Here is a 27743-nt window from a genome sequence, read left to right as displayed (position 1 = left end):
CCAGGGATGTTGCAGTACTTTTAATGCTAACTTGTACTGCTCTCCCCCAATACTTGAGGGCAAAATTGTTTCCCACTGAAGATTCAAGAGCCTGTAGGGTTCATTCTGACAGCTCAAAGTATGTTTTGCAGCTGGGCTTCTTGTTTTGAAACGCAAATGCCTTTTGGAAGCTCCGTAGCTTCTCACATTTGTTAACTACAACACACTTTTCAAGCCCTGGGGTAAATCAACCAAGCTCTGCAGAGGGCTGGTCAGCACAGGGTAATGAGTTCCCATCCCTGGAGGTGTTCAAGTCCAGGTTGGATGGAGCCCTGGGCAGCCTGGTCTGGTATTAAATGTGGAGGTTGGTGGCCCTGCCTGTGGTGGTAGGGGTTGGAGACTGATGATCCTTGAGGTCTGTTTCAACCCAAGCCATCCTGTGATTCTGTGTGCCCCTTGAGGTGCTTGTACCCTCATCCTGCAATAAATGTGGTGTAATTTGAGGTAGGTGTATCCCTCAAATAAGTCATTGGCGTACACATGGCACAACGTGAAACACGGTGCTGGCTGGCAATGGCGAAGGTGACTGTAGTTTCCTTATGTGAAATAACCTATATGCTAATTGTTCTCACGATACTGACTGGTGGGAGCTGCCCATTTTTGGAAGCTGATCCCTGTTCCCAATCCCAGTTGGGCACAGCGTGAGCGCATCGCTGGGCTCATCACGCACATGAGCCAGCAGTTACTTCCACTCATCCCTGGCTGGGTTATGCATGAACGTCAGCTTTTGTTTCATGCTCTCAAGTCATCAAAATGCAGAGTTACAGGAGGCAGTGATTGTTTAATAATCAGCTGATCTTTAGTGTGTTCTGTTGTAGCGCACTGAGTTGGTGTTTGAGGGGGTTTTGTTGAGCTTACAAAGCATCTACGCTTTTGGTTTGGAAATTGGTAAAAGCATGTGGCATGGCTTCAAGAGCTGAGTGCTTTCAGATGCTGTTCTGTTCCTTTGATTATTGAAAATGATTCCTGCACAATCCTGCTAATTTTCTCTTTGTACGCCTCTAATTTCGGGAGACCATTAGAAAGTCCATCTATGCAGAGCGCTTATTGCCGCTGCGAGAGAGATTCCTGCAGAGCCAAATTTTAGCAAATGCAGCCATTTCTGAGGATCTGGAACATTTTCTTCCCCCGGTTCTTTCTTCAAGATTGGTCCATGTGTGCACATCACTCGGAGCTCGCGCTGCTCCTTTTCCTCTCTGTCACATCTGTTGTTTGGCACCATGTAGCTCAGCTCCAGCCCAGTTCTGCTTCCCAGTGCCCTGCAGACTGCACACAAAGAGCAGACACCCCAAAAGGCTCCTGAGCCCCGGGGCTGCTGGGCACCTTCACACATGGTCCTTTAAGTGCAGGCACTGAGGGCAGAGCCACTTATCCCCCCGTTAGCTTTCTGGTGCTTTGTACCTTGTCACCTGAAGCGTATTACGAACACGGATTAATCTTAACACCATCTGAATGTGATAGGGCTGTGTTATTATATCCCTCTTGATGGAAGGGAAACCTGTGACTAAGAAATTAAGCAATTTGCTTGCTGACAGTGGCAGAACGAAGTATAAAGCCCAGGTTTTCTGGTACCAGCTCTGTCCATTAGCATGAGATGTAGTTGTTCTCTGGAGCGTTCCTCACTGGTGCAGGTTTCTCTGCCTCAGAGGGGGAAATAGCTTTTCCAATCCTGATTTACCTTAGTTTTAGCCACAAGCCTGGCAAATTGACACTTGGCAAATGTTGTTTCAGTTCTACCTTCTGCCACAAGAAAATAATTCAGGAGGAAACATCAACACTTTACTGTGCTTAAAAAAGAGATCACGTTTCCAGCAGAAACAACATTTAAACTTGTACTTGAAAAGTATTTTAACATAATAAAAAGCAAAACGAATAGAAAGTTTACTGTTTTGTTACCCAGGGTGATTTTTCCAGCAGCTTGCTCTCGGAATTCAAAATGCAATGTTTTATATCATTGTGAATTACATTTCACATCCATTCTCCCTCGAGTCAGCGCTGCAGACACCAAAAGATGTTGTTTACAAATTTGTGTTGCAGATTTAGCATCCTGATTTCTTATCATGGTTTTTACATGTATAACAGGCTTTCTCCTCTCTGGAAGAAAGCTGAGCTATTTCCCACTGTGGAAGATGCTTGTTCCAGACCCAGTGGGAACGATTTCCAGAAGCAGATCTCATCCCTTTCATTTAGAGGTGGTGTTTGACTGGTGGGCCCACCTTTCTTCTCATCTGTTACCTTTCTTTTTTTTCAGAGGAGACTTCTGTAGTTGTTAGTAACATGTACTATGTGTTATACCAACACTAAACTGAAACCCAGCCTACCGAGTCACAACTGTGCATTTTTCACGTGGTCAGAAATACCAGAGCATTTAATCTCTTGATCAGCTTTTTTCTTTTCTTTTCTTTTTTTCCTTTTGCCTCTGCATGCTGTTGTTTTTTTCCCCTAAATACCACTAGAATTAAAAGATAAAGGGGAAAATACGTTTTTTGCCTGTCCAGCAGTCCTTGTCTCCCCCTCATGGCAGGAGCAGCAGTACCCGCATCCTCCTCCCTGAGGTGCAGCTGGGATCATTTGGGTTGTGTTGCATTGGGTTGCATTGGGTTGTTGGGTCATGTGTTGGGTTGTGCCCTCATGCCCCCACACCCTCTCCTGGCAATTGCCACCTGGATCTTGGCTCAGAAATAGCTACAGAGCACCGGTATTTGTTCAAGGAGCTGCTGCTACGAATGCAAAAGGAAGGAAAACAAAAGAACCTTGCAGCCCATCTGTAAATACTTCATTCCCGTCGTTTTATACACATTTCTTGACTCAGAACACATGTACCATCCTACTGTGGCTGCAGGGCGAAGTACAAGGCCAACAGCCCCTGATCCTTCAGGCCTTTACCCGTGCTTAGCATGGAGCCCAGGAATCGGTGATTTGATCCTTGGAGGGCCATGTACATACAGTAAATCATCCATTATTTAAGAATGCTCCTGGCATCGGTCCGAAGTTGAAGTTTCCTTGCTTGTGTTGGGCAACCATGATCCAAGCACGTCCTGCTGCCCCAGGTCTTGCACCTGGAGGGACTGATGCAGTGGTATTTGTGGTGTGCGAGCTGCTCCTGGGCTGGGGGGATCTTGGACATGGGTCTTTGGCTCCTGCTGAACCCACACAGGAATAGGGCACCCTGATCTCTTGGGATAGGTGAAGTTTCTTCATGTGTCCATCTTAGAATCATAGAATGGCCTGGGTCACTGATCATGATCATCTAGTTTCAACCCCCTTGCTACATGCAGCGTCGCCAACCACCAGACCAAGTTGCCCATGGGCAGCAACCCAAGGGATTATGGAAGCCTTTGGTTTTTTTCAGAGCTCCCTTCTGACTTCCCTTGCAGTTGTTCAAGATCAACACTTACAGAGTTTAATTCCTCTGTGACATGTTTGTTTTTTTCCCATTGCCAACTAGGGCTTAGCATGGTGGCTAAGTTCATTACCAGTTTCTTTGAAAACAATGATGGAAGATGCCCTTGATCTATAGACGAGTATTTTATTATTCTTGCATATACATTTTTAGGACTTTTCTTCTGCCGCTTCAGAGCAAACAAATGGAACAGATCTCTCTGTATCCAGTGGGGAATACATTTTATTCTTTACCAAAATGTTGTTGTAATAAAATGTTTTTGTTTGTTAGAATGTTCTCTGTTTTATTTCTAAGCCACAAATGTGTCTTCCCATTTTGATTCTCACAAAAGAAGAAATTTTCCAGTGTGCCTTAAGTTCATTAGTTAATTCAATATGATGCCAATCAGATACTCTCTGTGAATTGCATAAATAATCTTTTGGGGCCCATGTTTTGCATGTCTGTGTAATATCCAACTTAATTTTAAAGGCTGTGGTTCTTGGGGACAGAATTGGAGGAGAGAATGTTTGAAGAGGATTTGTAATATTTACTGCAATAAAGAAATTTAGGGATTACTCAAAGATCCTGTCAGTATTTGGGTCAGAAATATAGCCCAGAGGCATTAGTATGATATGCAAGTAGAAGCATTAGACTGTATTAGTGATTTAGCTATCATAATAGCACAATAGTCTACCATGTGATGGCCAGTGCACCAAACATTTGTTGTGGATTAGCAGTGAAAACACACAAGCTGTCTTGCAAACAGACCAAAGGTGGTTGTTCCCTCTTTGCTGAGTCCATCCTGGAAGGCACGTGTTTGAGGTGAAGAAATTCGTTACTGCTGCAGAGAAGGACAAAATTGTTTCCTTTTAAGTGTTTTAATTAGAGAAGGAAAATGTTACTTTGCTCACAGTGATTTGCTACGTAAGTTCTGGATGACCTGTTCTCTGGGAAGAGAAATGTGTGAGCAAAAGCAGCGCGTGATAAGTTTGAAATGTGTTTTGGGGAGCCATTTTAATGGCTGTTCTGAAAATGGTAACTATATATGGAAATCTTTATTATGTTTCTCAATAACAGTTTTCTGTGGTGTGATTCCATCTGAATCCTGCTTACTCTAACTGTAAAAAAAAAATACTCCATGTGAATACTGAAAGACCACGAGGTACAAACTGAGTTTAATCTGATGTCTTTGAGTGTTTTCCCATCTCATAAACATGTATTTAGTTATTTGTTTATTTCCTGAAGGAAACGGGAGATAATAGGCAGAGGTTTCTTATGCCTTTTTGCTGTGTAGGGACGGGGTTTAGATCCTTTGATCCTCCCCTCCTTGCCCATGACCTCTGGTAGGGTCTTAAAATTATACATTCCAGATTGCACCTCCTCAGTTTTCTGTCCTGGGATGATGAAAGGTTTTGCGTGTTGTGATAATAATGTAAAGAACCTTTTGGTGCCTCGTTAGCACAGCTAATTTAAAACTACAACCAAAAAAAAATAAACGATGTGATTTCCAAAGCAAATGACAATATCCATAAAGCATTAAATAGATACCTAACTAATTTCTAATCGCTCTTGTATTCCTGAGTATCCAGCACTGGTCTTTTTATAGGCCTGCCTACTTGCTCCCATTTAATTTGTCCTTAGCTGTGTGCAGTGGATTAGCATTTCATCAGGGCGGATTAAGATTGAGCTGACATTGGAGCTTTCCTTTTTATTTCTGTACGTGTGCGTGGGGCCGTGCGGATGCGCGCACGTTCTGTTATCTCACCGCCCATTCTCTGCAGCCGCTGCTGCGGGTGGGGGCGGTGAATTTACGAGGAAGGAAACAACTGAAACAGATGAAAAATGTGTCAAAAGCAACATGCAAAAATAAATAAATAAAATAAAATCCCTGGGGGGAGAAATTGCACTGAGATTGAAGGCTGGGTTGGTGCAGGAGATTTCCTTGGGCTAAAATGATGTCACATGGAGGAAAGGCTTTAGTGGTTTTATTTAGCCCCTAATCCCCGCGCTGCTCGGCCAGTTGTCCATGTGAGCACACTGTCCCGAGCGGCAGAGGATAAAGCATTGGAGCTGAGTGCAGCTGCCCTCTCCTACGGCCGTGCCACACGGGAAGGTCCTTCCCCCACCGCCGTGTAGCCAGGCCGGGTTACATGCTTCGCCTCCTAAAGTTTCAAAGGATTAATAATTCAGGTGACACCTGGGAAGATAAAGCCGCCAGTCGGCTTGTGAAAGGAGGGCTCGGGCCGGGCACGGTCTGCTGTTGATGCTGGCTGGGGAAGCGGTGAGAAGGAAGGTGCCTCTACTTCTCCGTCCCAGTTGGAGCAAGCGGTGCGGCGGTGATGCCCATCCCCAGCAAGCACCCCAACATCGGCCGCTCGCAGAGCTGGGATGCCGCCGGTTGGTACGAGGGCGCCTGGGAGGGTGAGAATGCTTTCGAGTACCAGAGGCCGCCGGGCCGGAGGAGCTCCCTGACCTACGGCGGTGAGGGCGGCTGGTATGAACCACCAGGCCTCCGTGCCAACGATATCATCTTGCAGGGCGGTGCAGAGCTGAAGCAAGAGGCGTACCCCTACCAGGATGCTGCCTTCGCCCCAGGGCCCCTCAGGAAGGGCTCTGTCCCTGACTTCACCTACTGTGACCGGCAGGCAGTCATGGCGGGACGGGGCACCCAGGATTACTACAGCGACCCGTCCTTGGCCGCTAGGTCACCCAAGGACCCTCGTTGCTACCAGGCGGTGAGCCGGCCGCCAGCAAGCTACGGAGCACCAGGCAGCCGGCTGTCCTGGGATCAGGCTCCGGGCCGCCCACCTGCACCCCCAGAGGCTGCCCGACTCTACAGGGACCCCAAAATGGCCATGGATGGGCAGCGAATGCGCAACAGGGACGTCTCTCCGGCACGGTACGGCACGGAGCCCCCCGGCCTGCGGTATGGAGCAGAGCCACCGAACTTCCCCGGCCGTCCAGCCTACGGCGATGGAGCTGAGCGGCCTCCTGAGGCAGCGGGCAGCAGACAGGCTGTCCCTACATGCCTAGTGGTGGATCCCACTGGTGGCTATGGGCCAGGCCGGGAAAGCACTGGCACCAAGGGCCCCTACGACAGCTATGAGACAATGGCGGTTGCACCAACCCACCCGCCAGTGTCCACAGCCTTCCCTGGGCAGGAGGGGAAGAGGAGCTTCGACCCTGAGTTTGTGGCATTGCTGCGTGCCGAGGGTGTCTCGGAGAGCACCTTTGCTGCTCTGCTGCAGCAGGGCTTCGACTCGCCCAACCTGCTGGCCATGATGGAGGAGAACGACATCAAGTCAGTGGCTCCCAACCTGGGGCAGGCACGTGTGCTGTCACGCATCGCCCACAACTACAAGGCCGAAATGCAGCTGCAGCGGCAGGAGCGGAGGAGCGGATCGCTGCGCCCCAGGACCCGCTCCAACAGCTTCAGCCACCGCAGCGAGCTGCCAGGAGACTATGGGCTGAGCGTGGGTTCAGGACCGGCTGCCGATGGCCTCACCGCCCCACAGCCTCCATTGCAGCCACCCTCCCCGAGGGCTGGGGAGATGCACCGGCGGCCATCCAGCGCCCCAACCCAGCACCTACTGGAGACCACCTACCCCACCGGCACTCCGCAGGGGCCGCAATTCCTCTCCAATTCTGGATACAACACCCCCCTACCTTGCAACGTGCACCCACGGCCGGTGTCCACCTATTCCGCTCCTTCTGGCACACCCGTGGCCACGGCCAACCCACACGCCAGCCCCAAAACGGCGTACCCAACAACCTACACCGTGCCCATGGAGCTGATGAAGAGAGAGCGGACGGCAGCATCCCCAGCCCCCAGCCCACATGGCAGCCCACAGCTCCTCCGCCGGCCGGGTGCACCCGGGGACAGCAGTCTGGCCCCCGCCGGCCCCTCGTTCCCCACACAGCTCTCCCCGTACCCGAAGCTCAGCAGGCGCACGGGGCCTCCTGTCATTGTCTCCACGATGGCATCACCCGAACCAAGTAATCTCCTAAGGATCTTTGTCTGTGTGGTAGTTTAGAGTCATTTTGTTGTTGTTTATGTGAATTCCTAAGAAATGCGGGCAGGCGTAGCTGGGTTTTGTGCCAAAATATTAGGTGCCTCTCCTATTTAGAAAAGGGTTTCTTTATAAGGCCACGCGCAGCTAAAGATGCTGGTTTTCCCCTTGGTGGTTAAATTCTAAATATTTTATTTGCTCAGCTAACTTCAGCTAACAGCACGTCAGGTAACACAGCCATGGGTAAGCTTTCCATCCTGTTGTTTGTGGAGAATGGGAGATTAGATACGGCGCTCGCTGAGCAATTAGGACCACGGGGTTTGCTGCAGATCGACTTCTTACTGCTGTTATCAGGCACAGATGCGTTCCTCAAGGAAATAGTTAGCATTGTTTTGACTGAATTCATCAGATAGCTGATGGCATTACCTTTGGCCATTACCTGAGTCTTTTCTTATTATTAATTTGCTGTTTTATCAGGCATATAAAATAATCCCCCTGATTTCCTTCTGGAGATGCCTATAAGGGAAGTGATATAGCTGTTAAAGTAATAGGGCTGCGCTTAAAACTAAAAGCTCGTCGTTAAGCTCTAGAACAGTAAAAATGAATGGTGGCTCCTCGTCTCCCTTCCCCTTTTGGAAGCTGCAATACACGGCTGGGTGGTTTGGGCAGGCTTAGGAGATAGTAGCCCCAAAAATATGCCACCAAGTAAGGGGAAAATCAGAAAATCTGTTCATTTGTGGCTTGACTTGTTTTAAAAATGCACAGAAAAACCCTTGAAATGTTTTTTCCTGGCAGCGTGTCTGTGGGCAGGGAATTTTCTCTCTGCATAGTTTATCTGAACGGCCATACAGACAAGTCTCAAACAGCGTACCCTGCAAGCACACGCACACAAAGCCTTAATAAAAGTCTACCATTTATAGGCGTGGAAACAGTGCCAAACCAGTGATGGCATTCCACAGGAATCTAAATAAAGAAGGATTTTGTGAGTGGAAGTGATAAAGTTGTCAAAACGCAGCCGGTTGGCGCAGCCCTTGCCCTGGCTTACTGTAATTACACAGCTCGAGAGGGGATGCCCTTTCTTTCATGCTCAGGCATCCTTTGTGCAGCTGGCGTAAGGTATTGATTTATAGCAATACTTAAATATTAGGCAACGCGCTTTGTGTTGACACGGATCAGAGGCAAAAGTAGTACATCCAGGCAGTGCTTTTAAATCACCAATCCCCCAAAGCCCAAGAGAAGGACAGAGTGGCACAATGCGGGAGCACAAGCACATTAGTGTATCCACAGCGCGATCAATGCGAGGGGCCGCAGTAATGCATGCATTGGAGCAGCCTCCTTTGGAACCAGCAGCCATCCCCTCCTGCCATTTGTCTCCTATATAAACCACAAACCTTACTCTCTAAAAATCTATGTATTATCTATTTTGTTTAAAAGAATTACTGGCGCACAGCAAGAGGAAGCCAGCAGCGTTTCAGCACTGCTGAGCTCCTTCTCACTACTCAGACCTCTTTTTTCCCCCCTACAACCAACTCATTTGCATGAGGATGACATTTGTTGCTCCAGTAATTTCATCTGATAATGGCCAGCTTGCAAAGCGGATCTGAAAACATATTCCTTAATTATGTGTTGCTAAGCAACCAGAGGGTTTGGACATAATCACAGAAAGATTATCTTCTCATTGAAGTCCCTGAAAGGTTTAGCTGAAGTAGGACCTGTAAAATTGTCTTCATTTTTGTTTATCTCCCCCTTTTTATTTTCCAAATAGCCGGAGAGGTTTTCTTCCCGTTAAACTGTATTTTAGAAGTAGAAGCCAAGGTAAGACCTGCTGCAGAGGGAAGGCTGAGGCTGAGGAACGGAAGGTGTGGCGGCTCTGCATCCTCGAGTGGTGCTGAGGAATTACTGTTTAAGGAACACCATTGCTTGCAGGCGAGGTGATAAACGAGCCTTACAAGTACGTTAGAGTGTTTGTACAACATCAGGTGGATGGCAGAAACTTGACTAAACCCAGGAACATCGTATTGACCAGCAGAACAGAGAGAGGATGTGTGTCTGGGAGCCAGGAGCTCTCTCCTGGCTGTAGCTTTTGCTGCGGATCCGTGAGTCACGAGGTGAAAGCAGGTTCAGTGTTTGACTCTAAATGGCTGCACATATTTTGTGTCGGTGTAGGTTAATGTCGGCTTGGTTAGCAGAGGGTTATAAAATGTCTGCTGTAGTCCATGGATGTGTTGAAGGTTGGTAAACAAACAGAGGTTTGAAACAGATCATTTTGTTGGAGGGTTTTTTTGTTTGTTTGTTTGTTTTTAAAGTCTTGTTGGGCTGTGGTCTTTTAAACTGAGTGTGTTTCCAACTGGTGATTGTGTGCCAAGCTTTGATGCTCTATGCTGCATCCTTTGGTACGAACAGTGGGATCCATTGCCACAGCTTTTGGGGTTTGATAAAGTATACAGGAAAAGTTAGATGGATTGTCCTTCCTGGGAATGGCAATCCCTGCTCCAGGCCACAGAAAAAGAGCCTGCAACATGCGTAGATCGTGTTGCACAAGAGGAGAAGCAAGGCCACTTGGCATCCAACCCAAGTAAGAGCTGGTAAAACCCAGACCTTCTCCTGCACAGGGAAAGCCAGGCTGAGGATGGCTGCCTTCCCTGGGCAAATAATGCTCTCCAGTGTGAAAGGGACTCATCTTGTGGTTTATCAGCTTAGAGCCCAGCTCGGAGCGCCTTTCTCTGCGATTAGCTTAGCTCTGCTGATACTGTTTAACACCTGATGGTGATTCTCTTTATTGGCATTTTCCACTCTGTGACAGACAGAAATGGTGTTAACCGTGTATTGGTTGCAGGCTGAGAGGGCATAGTCAGAGGCAAAAGCCTTGACATTTGTTCAGGGATGGTTGAAAGAGCTAAATTTACGCATTCTTTTAAGAGTAAAGTGTTGAAATTGTGATCACTTTTTATGGGCAGGGAGAGCGTAGCGGTGATATTTCATGCACAATATAAATTTCATGAGCTTTTGTTGATGTTGGTTTGTTCTGTGCCCAATGTACCGTATAGCAAATAGTTCAGAAATCAGCTGCAGGTTTTCTTCACTGCGTTTTCTGTACAGATTGTACCGTGTAATCACAATGTATACATGTAAAGCAGCTCAATTAACAATCCAGACTGAAGGAGCACCACAGCAAGCTCCATGCACTGAATAAATCTGATTTAATTTGCACATTGACCTGACAGACCATAGCGAGTCCTTGGAGCTATTCCCAAGGACTGTGTTCCTCCAGGTGAAGTATGTCTGCACGGCGTGCACTGGCAAAACCATGGGTTAATTATTTTAACTGGGATTGTAACTTCCATACAGAAAACACGTGATTGAAATCAGCAGATGCATCTTGCTAGGGCCTGCTGTCCTGTTGGCTGTGGTGTGGTATGGGTACAAGGTGGGAGTAACTCACACTGAGTTTGGGCTCATAAAGACCTGGCTTAGCATCGTTTGTGCATGCAAACTCTCACCAACCTCACTGTGGCAGATGAGTGTGCAGATGTGTGTCGTGTGTGGGACTTCAGATTGGTGTGACTAGGGCTGCTCTCATTAATGGGGCACATAGCTGGAGCACAGAGCATGCAGGAGAGGAGCTGCAGTCTGACTTGATGACACACTGACTGTTGTGGCCAGCATGAACACAGGATTCACTGATGGCACAGAGAATACGCTTCTAAAATGCTCTTTAAAAGTTGAAGTGTGCTTTTTTATAATGGCTTTATCAAAAGCAATATAAAGTGTCAAACTCATTCCAGGTGCAATTCATTGACTTCAGTGCCACGGCAATAAAAATGAGTTTGGCCTGTCAGAGGAGAACGTGTTGTCGATGCGCAAGTGTTGTCATCTTCAATTTACACTTCCCTCTTACCCTGTAGATCTCTATCATTGTTAGGACTTCCATATACCCACAGCATTCTTTGGCTATATTTGCTGACAATTTTTTTGTCGCTTTCTCATAAGTCGTTTCCATAGTTACGAACTTAGCGTTCGTAGAGGGGGAAAAATGTTAAAGGTTTCTGATCATTATTATATGACACAGTTTTACATTCCTTCTTGCCTCTCGCACCGCGCTGCGCCGCAGAGCGCTCTAATGAAAATGCTGCGCCACCGAATGGTCCGCTATTTCCAGAAGTAAAGTGGGTGCTGAGGTGAATCCTTAAAAAGCAGGAGAGCGGAATCATTAAGCCTCTGATTGAGAATAAATGCTGCAGATGCAGGACATACATTGGTGATGTTTATACATTGCGCCTTGCAGATGAGCCTTTGACTTTTGCGCGTAAATAAAACCTGACATTAACAGCATTCCACCGGCTTTTGGTGAAGAAAGCAAATTTATAACCTCTTCTGCTTTCTGTTTCTAGGGCTTTGTTACAGATGAAATGTTGATGTTTTTATTCACATGCTCTTTTCTGATGCAGTGGTGCTCTCACCTCCCCAGTGATGTGGGGGCAGTGGAGCTGGGCAGCCAAGCTGTGCTCACCTCGTCAGGAGCAGCACCTGGCTGTGTGTCTTGACCCTCACCTCATGCACCAGAGCAGCTTGGTGCAGCACAGCAGCAGGTTTGGGAGCATGCAGGGACCTCGCCTTCCACACTCACAATCCAATTAGCTGCTGCAGAGCAGATGGAGCGGATTAGTGCCTGGCTTGCCTTCTTCCACCTTCTCCCCCAATGCGAAGGGTGTTGAGGCCAGCAATCGGCTTACGTGTGAATCCCGTGGCACATGGAGATGTGGCTCCTGCCCTGCCTGCCTGGGATCCAAGTGGGCTGGGTCCAAGTCTCAGGTAGCTGGGAAAGTCTTGACCTAACCTCGGAGATTGGGAGGCCAATGGCAAATAGAAAGCAGAGGCAGCCAAGGAGAGAGAAGGGGCTGATAGTGACAGGCCAAGGCTTTGAACTAAAAGAAGGGAGATTTAGGTTGGATTTCAGAAGGAAATTGTTTACTCAGAGGATGATGAAGCCCTGGCACAGGACCCCATCCAGCCTGGCCTTGTGGACCTCTGGGGATGTCCAGAGGTGCCACAGCATCCCTGCAGGTCCACAAGGCCAGGCTGGATGGGGCCCTGGGCAACCTGAACTGGTGGGTGGCAACCAGCCCACAGCAGGGGTTGGAACTAGATGGGCTTTAAGGTTCCTTTCAACCCAAACCCTTCTGTGATTCTGTGAAACCAGTAGGGCTTGAATGGTTGGAACTGATGAGGATCTGTAGCAGAAATGTTAAGTCACAGCCTGAAGCAGTGATGGAGCACCTGGTGGGAAGGCAGGGCCAACCCAGGGGAGCTCAGGTGCATGTACTGCAGCTGAATGACCAGAAGGGATGGAGCCAGGATCCACCCCTTCCCAGCCCTCATTTAAGGTTTGGCAGTGGAAATGAGGGTATCTCCTGGGAGATCCTTGCTTACCTGAGTCCTCTGAAAGGTTAGTAGCATTTTTTTTTTTAGCCCTCTGCTCCTAATTTCTCTATCTATAGCTGTTGTATTTGGGTTTGTTCTCATTTGCTGCAGCTGAAGACTTTGCCACCCTGCTGTTATTGCTGTACTTTCCACCACATTGTAGCGTTACAGTGTCCTTGATAAATACAGATTGGTACAGCCAGGATGGCAGTCTGACGTTTTATTTATACATGTGGATATGTATGCACGTGAAAATAGGAAGAAAAACTCACAGAAGTATAACGTGTGCGTTAGTCATTATCTGTTTGGATCAGCACTTTTGCACAGTTAGAAGTGTTCTGCCAGGAGTGATTTGTTTGGTTTTCAAGCAGTTCGTTGTTTCCTAGGTTGTCGTATGGGCTTGGTAAGTAAATAAACAGGAGGGACTTTGCTTAGACAGCAAACAACAATGAGAAGTGGCAAGTTAGGATGTACTTTCAACCAAAAAGGAGTCAGAAAAAAAGAATATCAAAAGAGGTCCCATTTGGGATGTTAAGATGGTACCACAGGTACAGGGCCAGGGGGTGCAACAACCTGATGATGCACCCTTAGCACCTATGCAGGTCTTCTTACCCCCTGCACGTGTTCTGACACTTGCTCTAACACTCCAAATCCCTGCACGGTTTCAAGCTGCCTCCTACGCACTCCTCTGCTGACCATAGGGATTATCATCAGCCTTTTCTTATGGTGGCTCTTGTTGGAGTCTCTCACCGTTAGCTACGGAGTGAATAAAGAACAGGGATGGAAATGTTACACGCAATCATCTGTAATGTTCCCTGCCTCCCTCTGAATGCTTTATGATAAAGTTCTAAATGAATATTCAGAAAGTACAATAGTTCATGCAAGTGCATGTGTTTTGCTTTGATGATGAAAGAAGTCTTGATTAGTATGTGTGATGAAAGATAAAAGCAAGTATTCAGCATGGACAGCAGAGAGCTTATCTGCATCTCGACTGTCCCATTGGGACAATGAAGTAATTGGAAAAACCCAGCCATAGCTTTCATTGTCCCACCTGTCGACCTCTCACTTGTTCTGTCATTGAGTTCTTGGTCACGTTGGGTGGACCTGAGTAAGAGTGGAAGTTGTCAGCTTAAGGACCGAAAGATTCGGTTTAAGGATGTTCGGTTCCATGTCCTACTACTTTTAGATGGCCGTGGTGCTGTTTCATCAGCAACTGGGACCAGGAAGCCCCAGCCATGGATTGCTGCGCTATCATTAGTGGATCATGGTGGTGCTGAGCAGCCTGTTGCACTCTGTCAGCTGGTTTTTATCCATCAAGGAGAAGCTGACCTGGTGTTATTCTTTACCGCCATGGAGCTCATGCACTGGCAGCCCCACATGCTGCCTTTCACTTCCTTAAGTCCAGGTTTCTGGTTTTGAAGCTTGCACGAGAAGAGCCAAAGAAATGAATATTTCTGATTTTTGGAGAATTCCTTTCTGGAAAAGCAGTTTCCAAAAGAGAGCAGTGAGTGAAGCTGTACTTCCAGCTGAATAAATGGCCGCTTTGCCATTCATTGCAGCAGAAGAAAGATTTTTACCCTCTCCTGCAGAAGCAATCAGCTCCACATAACTTACTTTTATTTCATTTCTTCAAATTAGATCCTACAGAGCCAATGGTTTCTTTAAGCAAGAGGAGCTGTACGTTTCATGCATCGAATGCCTGTGCATTATTAACAATAATAGGTTATATTCGTCAGATGGATAATGAGTAGGTTTCTTTCTCTGTTTTTCAGTGTTTTAATGAGTACAGGAAATGTTTGCTATTTATCTGCTTTCAGGATTTACCAAGGAGCTCTGGAGATAATTGTCAGATTTCCAAACGCGTATCAATATTTCATGGAGTGCTGTTTTTCCTCTGTACGTTACAGAGTTGGGCTATTAGCACTAGAAACACTCCTGCAATGCCACAGCCCCATGTCCTGCCACATCCCCCCCCCTGGCCCCATGCCTGGGCTGTGCAGGTCGGGGTGTTCCTTACACAGATACTGGATCCATCCAGGTCGTGCTATGGAACAAAAAATTCCACCTTTCTTACCAGCAGCCAATTAAATGCTCTTGAATTATTAAAGCTCGGATTGCCTTTAAACATAGCAGCGTTGGTAGTGTTGTGCATGGGTGTTGGCTGCCCACCTTTCGGTTGGTTCTGTGTGGTTGGCTTGACTGGGACGTACTGTGTGTTAGCAGCTATTGTTCTGGTTTGGATGCTTGCCATTGAAAAGTGGTTTGGTTGTGCATACAGTGGAGTGCTTCCTTCTTTGCTTCTGATATTTCAGTTTCATGTGAAATTCCTGTTCTTGCTATTAGGCTACGTACAGTGTTTCTGGTTTACTCCCCCTAAAACTCAGGCGCATCAGTCTCTGCTCCTGTTAGTGAATGATAAGCCTGTCGAGCTCGTTGCAATGCTCTTGAGAAACAAAACGTAACTCAGAAGGTGAAAATGATTCATTGAAGTGGCAAAAGATATTGGAACTGGCATATGAGCCTGGCTATATTTGGGGTTAATTCTAAGATGAATGGCAGCGTGTTGCTGTCCCTGGAGGTGCTGTCTAAAGGACAATATGTAGATGTGGCACTTAGTGGGTGATATTGGTGGTGGGTGGATAGTTTGACTGGGTGATCTTAAAGGTCTTCTCCAACCTCAGTGATCCTGTGGTTCTGTTCTGTGCTTCTCTGCAGTCAGACAGAGCAAGTCAGTTGGGAGGAGTTACTGTCTCAGTGGTTCACAACCAGTTACAGTTTGGGAAGAGCATTGCAGTGGGAGCCAGAGGGATGCTCCATGGCTCTCCCTGGGAGCAGACAGCAGGTGGCTTCTACTGTGGGACGGAAGAGGTGTTGGGTGCCAGTAAGGAAGAGTGATGCTGTAACTCCTAAAAAGCCTCTCCTGCTCCTCCCAGAGGCCTCAGGCTCCAGAGCAGCAGCTGGCCTCCAGTTTGCAATGCAATCTCTGCCTTGGCTGCACTCATCTGTGGTTCGGCCGTGAGTTGCCTACACCAGATGCCAGGAGTGCTTAATTCCCTTCCATGATGCCCCTCTAATGGGTGGAATTTGGCCATTCACCACACTCCAGGACACTTTCCTGGGGGATCTCCAATTTCCTTTACTCCCACTCTGGGAAAATATTAGGCTCACTGTGTTAATATGCCTCTTGCCTATTTGTTTGTTTAATCTGTTCCTAAGGCATCTAGCCAAGGCACTGACCAATGAGTACATACCAAGCAGTGCTGGGCAGCTGGCTGCGAGCACAGCAAGGCTGGTTAGAAGGCAAGAGAGCAGAAGAAAGGGGCAAATACTGGAACTAGCAAGAGCAAGCCAACCAAAATACTGCAGCTGGACAGGCAGTACCATAAAGGTAAACAGCTTCTAAGAAGCTGTTCCATGCTTGCAAACAGCACTGCTGGTAACGTTGACAAAATGTTTGTGATTTGGATTTTTTGCAAGCTCCTCCTCCCAAATTCATGTAGTTACGTTCTTTGTTTGCTTTCAGCCTCTAGCCTTAATGGTTTCAGAATATCTCTGACTCAAAGTCCACCCAAAGCCCTCTGTGCTGCAGCAGGGCAGTGTTTGGTGAGTTCTTTGGCTTCGGGCTCTGAGCAAGGATCTGCAGGATCCAATTCAGACCATCCTGTGACTCTGTCTGAGCTGGTTTTGTAGATCTCTGGGTTTGATGGCTCTGTTCCCTTTGCAGAGGTGTTTGGGACCCTGGAACTCCTTGGGTCAGGGGCCCTCCATGGGGCTCAGCCTCTCCTTGTCCAGTTTAGGTGGTTCCTTCTCATCTCTCACATGGAAGAGAACCAAGAGGAGGCTGGCCTTTGGGATGGCTTTCTCAGAGCTGCTCTCAGCAAGTTCAGTCTGCCCTGCCACCATCTCTGTGCTTTCCTCCCTCCCACCTGCCATTTTGTTCCTGCTGGCAGCTGCTGTGAAGCAGAACCCCTTGCTCAGCCACACCAGGTAGCAGCCCATCCCAGCAAGGAGCCTGCACAGACCTTCAGAGCCCGTAGCTTCATGTTCAATTACATTAAGAACATCTCAGCCCCGCTCCTGGAAGCTGTCCATGGCTGGTGTATCTCCTTGGCCAGAGCCTTGTGCTGAGGGAAGGGATCAATATGCTGCAGGTCTGCTGCAGCCGAGTTGCTCACTGCACAGGTTGCACATTCTCCTGTGGTTCCCAGACCTGGTGGCACAGCGCTGGCACCCTCAGCAATGCACCAGTAACTACATGTGGTTTTGGAGAGGCATTTCGGCTGGCTGAGCCATTTCTGTTTCCTCCATAGCTTCATGTGCTGCTGTTTTTTTTCCTTGTTCTCTGCCTTGATTGCAGCAGCATTGTTTTCCTCCTCCTTACAAATGCAGCCAACTTTGTAATTAAGCAAAGCGCTGCGCAGCCATTGTGGCTGTTCCATGGAGCTCTTTCTCCATACCAATGCCTCCCATTCCCCAAAAGATTTTGTTCAAGTCCCCACAGCTGAGGGAAGGTTGGAACCTGGGCTCCACATCCAATACATCTGGCGATGACAAATACTGTAAGGGGGTTATTTTTTGTTCTGTTGCATTCTTACATGAGAAAAATAGTTATGAGAAATAAATATCACTTTGTGCTGGGCTTTACTGCTTACTGGGCTTCGAGCCTGGAAGGATTTAAAAGTCATCACGCTTTCAGGGAAAGCTGCAGTGAGTGAGAGGAGGTGGGGGCTGCTGCTGCCAGCTGTTGTGATTTGGGAAATGCTCATCCTGAGCAATGGAGGGGAGATGGGGAGGCAGCCAGCACCGAGCAGTGCCACCCAATGTATGTGCAACCTGTTTTTAATCATAGTTGTTATCTGGTGTTGCTGGGCATTGCCCTGAGCTCAAAGCTGCATGAACAGGATGGGAGGTGTCTTCTTGGGCATTACTGGCTCTGTGTCCCCATGAGTCCTCTTTCTATCCTGCATCTGTCCCATGCTGAAAGCAGCATTCTGCTGTAAAGACTTGGAGCAATCTGCCAGGGCTGGTTACAGTATCTTGTCCATTAGGAGCAGAAAGAAATACCGCTGGGGATAGAAGATAGGAAATACATTTGCAAAGCATCTGAGTCTGATGCTAAGACACACTTTCTTTCAATGTGGATGTTGCCAATAGCTCCTCTTGTGCTCAGACCAAAATTATTCTGGGTGGAACATTTGCTCCCTACTTTCTAGCAAGCCTGGTTGCAGGAATGAAGAATGGATTCTTTTCACTTACCACAGCTGGTTTGAATGATTTCCACACTGAAGCCATTGACTCCAGGCACTTCTCATGTGAAACACAAGGAAGTCGCCACAGGGTTTTTGTTCATGTGTCTGGCAAGAGCAGGAACAGCAGAGGGGTCTGGAGCTGGCTGGGTACTTGCATGTAAGTGCGTGGCAGGGAAGAGTCCAGCTGCATGCTGTGCACCCACCACAAGTTGCACGCATCCCCACCAGCAGTAAGGGGGCAGAGGAGGGTGAGATGGGCTGCTGACCTGGGCACCTGTGTGTGCTGCAGAGCACAGCAGCGTGACTGCCTTGGGTGCTGCAGGTCCACTGTGCTCACTTAATGGAGCTTAGAGAGGAGTCCTGCAAGAATTGGGACCCTCACGTTACAAGTAATGCAAAAAAAAAAACCAATGACCTTGAAAGCCATTGGTATCAGGTGGTCCTTGAATGAGGCATGGAGAGGGATGTGCTTCAATGCACTGATTGCAAGGTCTGCTTGGCAAAGGAGTGGCCAAACCCTGTGCTTCAGGAGATGACTCTGGATGCCATGTTGGGGTGTAGAGGGGCTCTGGGACCCATAGGACACAAGCACCATGTATGAGCGTTATTACAGTAGTTCATTTCAAATCATAGTACCACTAAGGTTGGAAAAGGCCTCTAAATCATCTAGTCCAACCACCAGCTAATCTGTCTGATGGAACGAAGTGCACCAACAGACACTTGCTTCCCTTACCTCACTCTTATGGAAGAGGTGAGATCTGGTTGGTTCATTTTGCTGTACCTTGTTATTCTGGTGGGTTCATGTCATGACTTCGCAATGAAATATCATCTAGTTTTTTGTTTAAATCGAGAGTAACCGGAGGGTATGTAGCTACAGCTTGTGGGCGGGTGGGTGAAGGGTTTTATTGAAGCAGTAAAGTATAGAGAGCTGTTAAAAGAAAATGGCTTACGACAGTGATACTGTTCAGTGTGATTTATAGTTTTATAACTGCAGGCAACTTGGAAATATTTTCACCATCCTCAGTATACATATTAGATCAATATACAGCCTGTGCTTACCTGCTTCAGCGTTGACTTTCTTTTCTGTGATGCTGGAAAGTCATAAAAAATGAAGACATTTTCAGCCCGTTACAGCTTGACGCTGTTTGGAGAGCAGACAGTTCTGGTACAGCTTTGGGTTGTTTTTCCTTCCTTGGGAGAATGCCTGTCGGAAATGCCTCCTGGCAGTTGTGGGAGTTGCAGGGCAGTGATCCTCTGCATGCACAACGGGACGAGACACACGTGAAGGCAATTGGTCAGAGCTTCAGCTCGTTTCAAACAGAGAGAAAATACAGATCCGAGCTTGGGTGCTTTACTCCACCATCCCCATCCCCTCCTCTGGTTTCTGTGGCCTTGCTGAAGTTCCCCTTGGCGTTGGTGAGGGAGGAGCTTGGTTCTCCACCTAGGGAGCCCTGAGCCGTGGACAGAAACCTCTGTGATGGAGGGGAGAGGTGGGCAGTGACCTGTGAAGCCACAGGAGCAGCTCTGCAGTCTTGGAGTTGGAAAATAAGGCTTTGCCAGTGTGTTACCTGGATTAATGAAGTTGAAATGTGCTGTACGAATGGAGCACAGTGCTGTGGTTATTCCTTGGGCAGCTCCTGCTCACAAGAGGAATCATAGGATCACAAGGTTGGCAGAGACCTAGAAGATCATCTAGTCCAGCCGTCCTCCCATTACCGATCCTACCATAAGCCACTAAACCAAATCAGGCTGCCCAGAGCCACATCCAGCCTGGCCTCGAATGCTTCCACGGATGGGGCATCCACAGCCTCCTTGGGCAACCTATCCCAGTGCATCATCATTTAATGGGTTCGTCTTGGAAAAGTTAAACGTGCAGCCTTGGATTGGCAGAATTTCATTTGGAAAAGCTTTGGGTTTGGGTCTCAGGGCTGTTGGGGCGCTGATGTGCTGATAGGTGGGGCTGTGATGGATGTCCCACTGCGTGCAGCCCCCAGACCTTATTGGTTTTCAGCCAGGAAGACTGTAGCTAGGCAGGGTTCACAGGGAGAGATAATATCTTTCAGGAGAGCAATTTGTACAGTTAGCAAAACATGTGTGCTTTTGGGACCGTATGCTTTTCTTCAGATCTCTCTGGTTGCGCATTACATGAAAAATAAAATGGGTTCAAGCTTTGAAAGGTTTAATGGATATTTGAGAGAAAGGAATTCGAGAGCAGCTCGCTGCAAAGTTTTTCACTGTTTGATTCGAAGATTTTAAGAAAGATTCAATAGCCCTGAATAACAAAAGATCTTTCTGGCTTGCAGCTTTCTACTTACAACCCAGCATCTGTTGGAGTCGGAGGTTCCGTGTGCAGTCTCAGAAGTGTGCGCTGTTGTACAGCTTGTAGTCTGCAAGTGTACAGACACATTATTGTGCCGTTCTGCATCTTCAGGGTGCTCTTAGCAAACTGTTCCAGCTTGTCAGTGGACACCTAAACCTGCAGATCCCCTTGTAAAGAACTAGTTGTGCAAGTATTGACTTTAATAGCACGTGGGTTGTAGGTAAGTTCTTTCCTGTGTTGGTATTAGGGTTTTTCTTTCTCATTTAGCTGTGATGTCGTGCTGTGAGGAAGTGTGTGTGTTTATCTTAGGGAAATTGGTGGGATTTGCAGGTATCCAGTACCTCCTGCTGTGATGCCCTGCTTTGTGCATGTGCATTTTGCCATCGTTTGGCACTGAGCAGAACTGTTTCCAGATTCTTCAGAGGGCAATGGGAGAGCACAGGGGCTCTGGGACAGGGAGGGAGTGCTAAGTGAAGCAAGGAAGGAGGAAAACCAAACCAGGAGCTGCAGAAATGATGGAAGCACAGTGCTGGTTCACCCTCTGCTCCACTGGGGGGTTTTACCAGTTGGTCTTTGCTGTGGAGGTGTGGATCTGAGTGCAGAGATGCGGCTGGGAATGGTGTTGGGAAGGGAGGAAGCAGCAGAGGGTGCAGCACTCCTGGCAGGAGCACTTGGTGGGGCACACGGTGACAGCTGTCGCTCTGCAGAAGGGATGACCTTGCAGTTGGGTCACCCAGCAGACTGCAGGCTTGGCTGGCACGCCTGGCTGATGCCCAGGAGCTATTTCAGTAGGTCTTGCAAGGGATGGGGCCTTGGCAGGACCTATGGGTTTTGAAGTGAGCTCACAGCCCTTTTCCCTTTGGTAGCCATCCAGCTCCAGCACAGCCCAGGGCCCACGCTTGTGTGCGTCACCCCAAATGGCACCGCTCAGCTTCGCATCCCTGCACAGGTCCCTCCCAGCAGAGCAGGGCTGTCTCTCCAACCCACTTGTCTGTGCACCAGGAGCATCACCGCGCTGTGCAGCTGTGAGCCAACAAGTGCCAACCTCTGCCTCGTTTCTGTCCCCAGCCCAGAGCTCCGCTAACTGCATCCCTGCCCTCCTGCTCTGGGGGTCTGCAGGAAACCTCTGGTAGGTCTCAGGAATGTTGGGCACAGAACAAAGCAGCGTACAGAAACCTTTGTGCTCACCTTCATCAACAGATTTGTAGCCCTTTCTGTCCAGCGTAATTAAAAGGCCTAATACCAGCATCATTTAATTCTTACAGCTGCATCACAACAGGGCGTTCTCTTTGTTTGCTGCTCATGACCAGTGTGCAAACACAGGTTTAGAAGGCACACGCACTATCAGTCAGCTTGAGACCCTCTGCTTCCCAAAAGCTGAGGCCGGGGGCTGTGTGTGATGGATGGCGTTTCATTCAGAGCAGGGGAATCTCCGGCCCCAGCCATACGGCTGTCACTTCCCCCCCTGCGTAACACCAGCTTTGCATCCCGCACGCTGTCAGACCATGTCAATGAAAACCCTGAGCTGTTTTTCTCTCTCTCTCTCTGTGATGATATAATTAGAACGGCTGCCTTTTCCCAAAATGGCCAGGCTGTGCTATTTTCTGTGCCGCGATGCTTGCTAAGGAGGCAGTCTTGGTTTCAGGAGGAAGACATCCCGTATTGCTGCAGGCAGATGGACTTCCCCAGAGTCTGTGGGATTTGCACATGGAGTTGTATCACAACTCTTTCCCTGCACAACAATACAGAGGAGCTATAAGACGTGGGACCAGGCTGGGGTGGCAGTGCTGGGTGTCCCTGTGCCAGGGCTGCTGTACCCTGGGGCTGGGAGTGAACTTGTGGATCCCAGAGATCTTTTCCAGCCTTAATGATTCTGTGGTTCTGGGATTGTAATCTCCTGTGTTTATCCCAGGTGAAGCAATTAGTGAGTGCCACCAGTGCACTGACCAATGTCTGCTTTGCTTTTGGCTTCTGTGCCCATGAATCATTTTGCAGGATCCAAGGGAGCATGCAGAGGCCACTTGGATCCCTCCAGGTGTGACCTTTTGCCCCTTGCAGCCCTGGGAAGGACTGGTGGCAAGATGCAGCACAGCGTTAGCCCAGGAGCTGGATACAGATTGTCTTTCTTGTTTCTTGGACAAGAGCAGTTTCTGGCCAAGCAGTGGTGATGGCAGCTGGGGGGAGAGGAGCATCCAGCTGTTCTAAGTGGGCAGTGGTGACACACTGGAACAGGAGGTTGTGGATGCCCCATCCCTGCAGGCATTCAAGGCCAGGCTGGATGTGGCTCTGGACAGTTTAGTCTGCTGGTTGGCAACCCTGCAGACAGCAGGGGGCTGGAACTGGATGAGCACTGTGGGCCTTTGCAACCCAGGCCATTCTGTGATATGAAATGAGTGGCATGGGCTGCTTCCAGGTCCTCCCCACTCCCAGCACACATGGGGCAGGAACAGAAGATGGGCACCTCAGGGAGGATCTGTGGGATGAGCCCTGCTGGCAAGCTGGTGGATGGACATGTGCAGAGTTATCCCTTGGTTTGGGGGTGCTCAGTGAGATTGCCACGGCCTTGCCTTCCCCAGTGCTTTGTGCTGCTTTTCTTGCTGCCGCAGAAGGCTTTTGGTTTGTTCCTGGAGCCTTGCTCAATGCGCTCCATGTGGACAGGCATGTTTCATTTTTAAGCTTTGGGGGGAAGAAAAGAAGGAGGAAAAAAAAAATAAGAAAAAAAGAAAAAGAAAACAAACATAAAACGCAGCATGGCACAGATTAAATCCATTTGAGACAACTGGAAAGAAAGAAAAGACGTATGTGCAAGTCAAGTCAATAGGAGGAGGGGAGTGGAAAGGGGGGAAAAAGAAACTGTGACATATACAAACCCTTCAGTGTGCATAGCATAAGATTTTTTGGCTGGCACTCACATGATTTTATTCAAGGGCTGGGAAAGAACTACGATTAGTTAAAAGCTTCGGCAAAGTCTGGAGGGAGCGCTCTGAAGAGTTGGGAGCCGCGCAGAGGTGGCTGTAACTCCTCTGGCAATTGCAGACCATTCTTCCGAGGCTCAGGACAAAAGGCTTTTCTTCTCCCTCCGTGTTCAAAGAGACATTTGTCTTGAGATGGTGCAGCTGTGGGCCGCGGGACCGCCTGTTTGAAGATACCCCCTCGTAGAGGAAAGGAGAGCCTGCGCCCTGCAAAGTGGTGGTAGTATTTTCTCGTGTGTGGGTCCCCCCTCCTCCTCCCTCCCTCCTCCTCCACTGCCATGTGTGGTTTTTAATAAGAAGAAGAATGTGGAGGCAACATTTTCCAGGCAAGGGGAAATTTCCTGTTTCTTTTCTGTTTGTTTAATAAAGTGTGTAGTTGACTGTAAAGCTGTAGCTACTCAGTTGTGAATGAGTAATTCGGCCGATAGTCGGGCTGGCTTCTCGATGCACTTTGATATACTGCAAAGTGAACGTGTTTTAACTCTCGTTTGTTGGTTTTTATTTTTCCTCCTTTTATTTATTATTATTTTTGAAGTGCTGCGTGGCGTAGGGAACTGAGATTAATAAGAATTAGGCAAATGGCTCCGGCTTTTGTTTCTGTCAGATAGCACCCGCCGTCTGGCGGCCGCACAAAGGCTGCCATTGAGCAGGAGCGCTCCCTAATTCTCCTGGCAGGGGTGCCATTGGGATCGGATACAAGTGGGTGGCAGAGGGGAGGAGCGGTGCAGAGGACAAGCAGGCTTTGTGCCTTCCAAATGGAACAAAAGCACTTTATGCGCCGGGCTGCGTGCAACAAGCGAGCCGGCTGGACTTGGAGTTCTGAGCGTGGCTACAAAACCTTGCTGCTTCTCTTCCTTTTCCCTTGTCTGCAAAGCCTTCCTCCTCTCTCTCTTCCTCAGTAGAGCTGCACGCCACCCGATGCCAGCTGCCCCCAGGGGATGGTGTGGGGCTGTGGTTGGTGCTGGTGTTGGCAGGAGCTGGGCGCGGGATGCACATGGAGAGGCTGGGGGTTAACCGTGGTGTTAACCATGGGGTCATGGAGTCATGTGATGGCCTGGGTTGGGAGGGACCTAAAGGCTTATCTTGTTCCAGCCCCCGCAGTGGGCAGTGCTGCCAGGCACCCGATGGCCCAGCTGCCTGATGGCTTTCTGATCCAGGGCACGGCTCTCCTTAGCGAGGCAGGAGTGTGCAGAACAAGTGTGCTGCGTGAGGAAATGTCATTCCCTGCAGTGCTTTACCAGCAGCTGGACAGACAGCCGTGCATGGATGGGCCCGGGGTGTTACACACAGCACCTCTCTGTGCACTGTTCTCCCTTTTTGGTGTGCGGTGCCTGCAGGGTGAGGCTGGGAGGTGATGCTCCTCATCTCGGAGATGCTGTTCTGCACTGTGCTTTAAGGCAGTGTTGTAATTCACTTGCTTGTTAAACCGAGAAAAGAATCTAGCTGGGTATAGTGCTTCCCTTCAGGCTTGTGTAAGCCTTCTGCGCTCTGTGCGTGTTTTTATCCTCGCTTATCTGCTTATGGCAAGCTCCTTTTGGTTATCCACATCATACCCCGCCTACTGACACAGCCACACTTCCATCTGGAGGATGCGCGTGCAAACAGCGCACACTCCTCCCGGTGTGCTCTGATGGAGAGCTCCAGGAACACGCGTGTGTAACATTATACTGGACGTTGTGGGTCGGCTGTGTTTGGTGGGTTCACTTTTGGCTTTGTTTTTTCCCAAGGAGAGGGAATGTGCTGCTCCCCACCTTGATGGCTGCGTGGCCACACGGGTCCTTCCTGGTGCTGCTCCTATAGCACCGCTGTGGCCCCTGCTGTCCCAGGCTCACATCCTGCTTGACAACAAACGGGACAAACAGGCACATTTCATTTCCCCTTAACAAAAATAAGGCCCTGTGTTGCTCTTCTTTGTGAGTTTCCTCCCCTCATTGTCATTTTCCTGGCAGGAGGGTGGTGTGATTCCCTGCAAAGCGGCCCCTGCTCCTGACTGATGCTGGCACACAATAGCATTTGTTCTGCAGAGAAACCCCAGCCCCAAACCAAACCTTCACCCCTCTGTAGCTAATTACAGCCCTCTGGCTTCTAAAGGAGCAGCTACAAGACGTGGTTGTTGACAGAGAAATGATGGCACTGAATTCCCCCAGCAGAACAACCCAAAGGGCCATCACCAATGCCCAAAAATGAATCAGTTAATCCCGAGCTGAGCTGAGCAGCTAATAGGATAGAAGCATGGGGCTTCCTGCAGCCCTTGCTGATTATCACTTGTTTCCTAACCTCACCTTGAAGAGCCTGCGATTGAAAAATGAGCCCGGAGCAGCACACAGCTGGATGTGGCCATGCCCAAGGAGACAGCCATGGGCACAGGGGTGGCACTGGTGTGTGTGTGTGTGTGTGTCCCTACAGCAGAACTGAGTCTGCATTGGTTTTGTGTGCTCTCCACTCCACAGGAATGCTTGGGCAGAGCTGTTGCCATGGGTGTAAAGGTTTGTGCTCCTTCTGCTCGCAGGTATCCGTCCTCAGATCATGAACGGCCCCATGCACCCCCGGCCCCTGGTGGCGCTGCTGGACGGCAGGGACTGCACGGTGGAGATGCCCATTTTGAAGGACTTGGCGACCGTGGCGTTCTGTGATGCACAATCAACTCAGGAGATCCACGAGAAGGTAATGGAGCAGTGGATGTGGGGCACAAGGAGAGGGGCAGGGATGCTCTCCTTCCTTCCCAATCCTCAAGAAGATTTGTTCAGAGCTCTGCTGCGAGTTGGCCCAGATAGCATCAACAGAAGTCGCCGCTGATTAAAATTCAGCCAGGCTGTTTCAAAAGCCAGATGTTCTTTTGGAACAAAAAGGCACCTTATCTCTTAGCATCAGCTTTTGAACATCAATATTATGAAGGTTTCTCCCTTTCATTGAGCCTGCAGTAACACACAGCACTCCATGCCCAGCAGCTCGCTGCCACCAGCACAGAACCGGGTGGCTGTGGGCAGAGGTCAGAAATCACATCCAAAATCTGGGAAAGAGAACTGAAAAGAACCCCAAATGTTTGAACATAAAGTGCAGGGGAAGTGCTCGTTATGAGGTGTCCGTTGATTAATGAGCTCAGGTTCCCAGAGCACAAAGGTGGCTTAAGGGGAGCACCAGGGAGGGTTTGAATCACCATTGAAGGATGGAGTACAGCCTTAGTGTTCCCTCTGAGTGTCCTGGTGGCTCCTGACATCCCTGTGCTCTGTTCCAGGTGTTAAACGAAGCTGTTGGGGCGATGATGTACCACACCATCACGCTGACTCGAGAAGACCTGGAGAAGTTCAAGGCCTTGCGGGTCATTGTTCGAATAGGCAGCGGCTACGACAACATCGACATCAAAGCAGCGGGGGAGCTCGGTAGGTCTCAGTCCTGCACCTCAGTTCCCTCTCATGTCCTTCTGAGCCTTTAAAATCAGCACAGGGGACTCTGCTCCCCATGTGAGCTGAAGGGCAGTCCAAGCCCTGTGCTGGTGTTTAGGGCTATCTCTGGGGAAGGCAGGGATAACAGCTGCTCCACGTGAGCCATTCTGCGAGGATAATTGCGACGAGAGAGTTTCAAATAGGCATTCCTAAAAAGCAATTCTCAGTGCAGTGAATTATTTTTTTTCTAGAGGAGAGGAGCATCTTCTCAGTTTAATGGTTTCTTCGTGTTTTTAACTCTTATTGTTATTATCCATTATAACGACGTTCTGAGGCTCTGAACATCAAGAAACGAAAAACATAACGAATAAAATAATGGGATAGTGCAGCATAATCCTTCTTTTTATACGTAGCAAATTGGATGGCCAAATGATGTGGTTTAGAGTAGAAAATGTAATGACTACCCACAAATGTAGCGTAAAGTTTAATTGGTATTGCTCTCCATAAGGTAGTTCTTAAACCGTGCAGGCAGCACAACGTCCAGTGTCTGCACACAGCGCCCACTGGGGTGATGGGATGGAAAAACAACCCCAACAGGTGTAAGTACCACTGCAGCGGGTGGCAAGGCACACAAAAAGGCAGGAGCCCATCAGATTGGGATGAACGCCACAGGGCTGGCTGTGGGATCTGAAGCAGAATGAGAGGCAGAAGGTGCTGGGAGCTTGAGTTGGGATGGTTGCAACCCTTGTAGGGCCAGACAGGTGTCTCCAGGTCAGTGGAGGGCTTGCAAAGAGGGAGGAAGGAGCAGGAAAGTGTGATCCTGGAGGCAGAGTGCCCAGAAGGTGTGTGCATGGCCCAAAATAGTCTCGTGTTTTAACTGAGTCAGTGGCCCTTAAAGTGGAAGGGGATTTTCGGGATGTTATTCTCTCTTTATCTCCTGCTTTTTTTCATGGTTTCTACTCCAAGG

At 48.8% G+C, this 27743-nt stretch overlaps 1 protein-coding gene across 4 annotated transcripts in view; it reads left to right on the top strand.

The window, feature by feature from the left end:
* CTBP2 (C-terminal binding protein 2) overlaps positions 1 to 27743 on the top strand; it is a 92615-nt gene that overhangs the window by 58316 nt on the left and 6556 nt on the right. For 3 of the 4 annotated variants that reach the window (XM_072339450.1, XM_072339452.1, XM_072339451.1), the window contains exons 3-4: positions 25903 to 26057; positions 26629 to 26773. In XM_072339450.1, the coding sequence (XP_072195551.1) occupies positions 25903 to 26057; positions 26629 to 26773 (300 nt within the window). Of the gene's footprint in view, positions 1 to 5760; positions 7418 to 25902; positions 26058 to 26628; positions 26774 to 27743 lie in introns of those variants that run through there. The other variant, XM_072339449.1, reaches the window with a different exon arrangement.

This window comes from Excalfactoria chinensis, chromosome 6, assembly GCF_039878825.1.
Source record: "Excalfactoria chinensis isolate bCotChi1 chromosome 6, bCotChi1.hap2, whole genome shotgun sequence".
NCBI classification, from domain to species: Eukaryota; Metazoa; Chordata; class Aves; order Galliformes; family Phasianidae; genus Excalfactoria; species Excalfactoria chinensis.
Note: the sequence above shows the minus strand (reverse complement) of the source record. Positions and strands in the feature narration are given on the sequence as shown.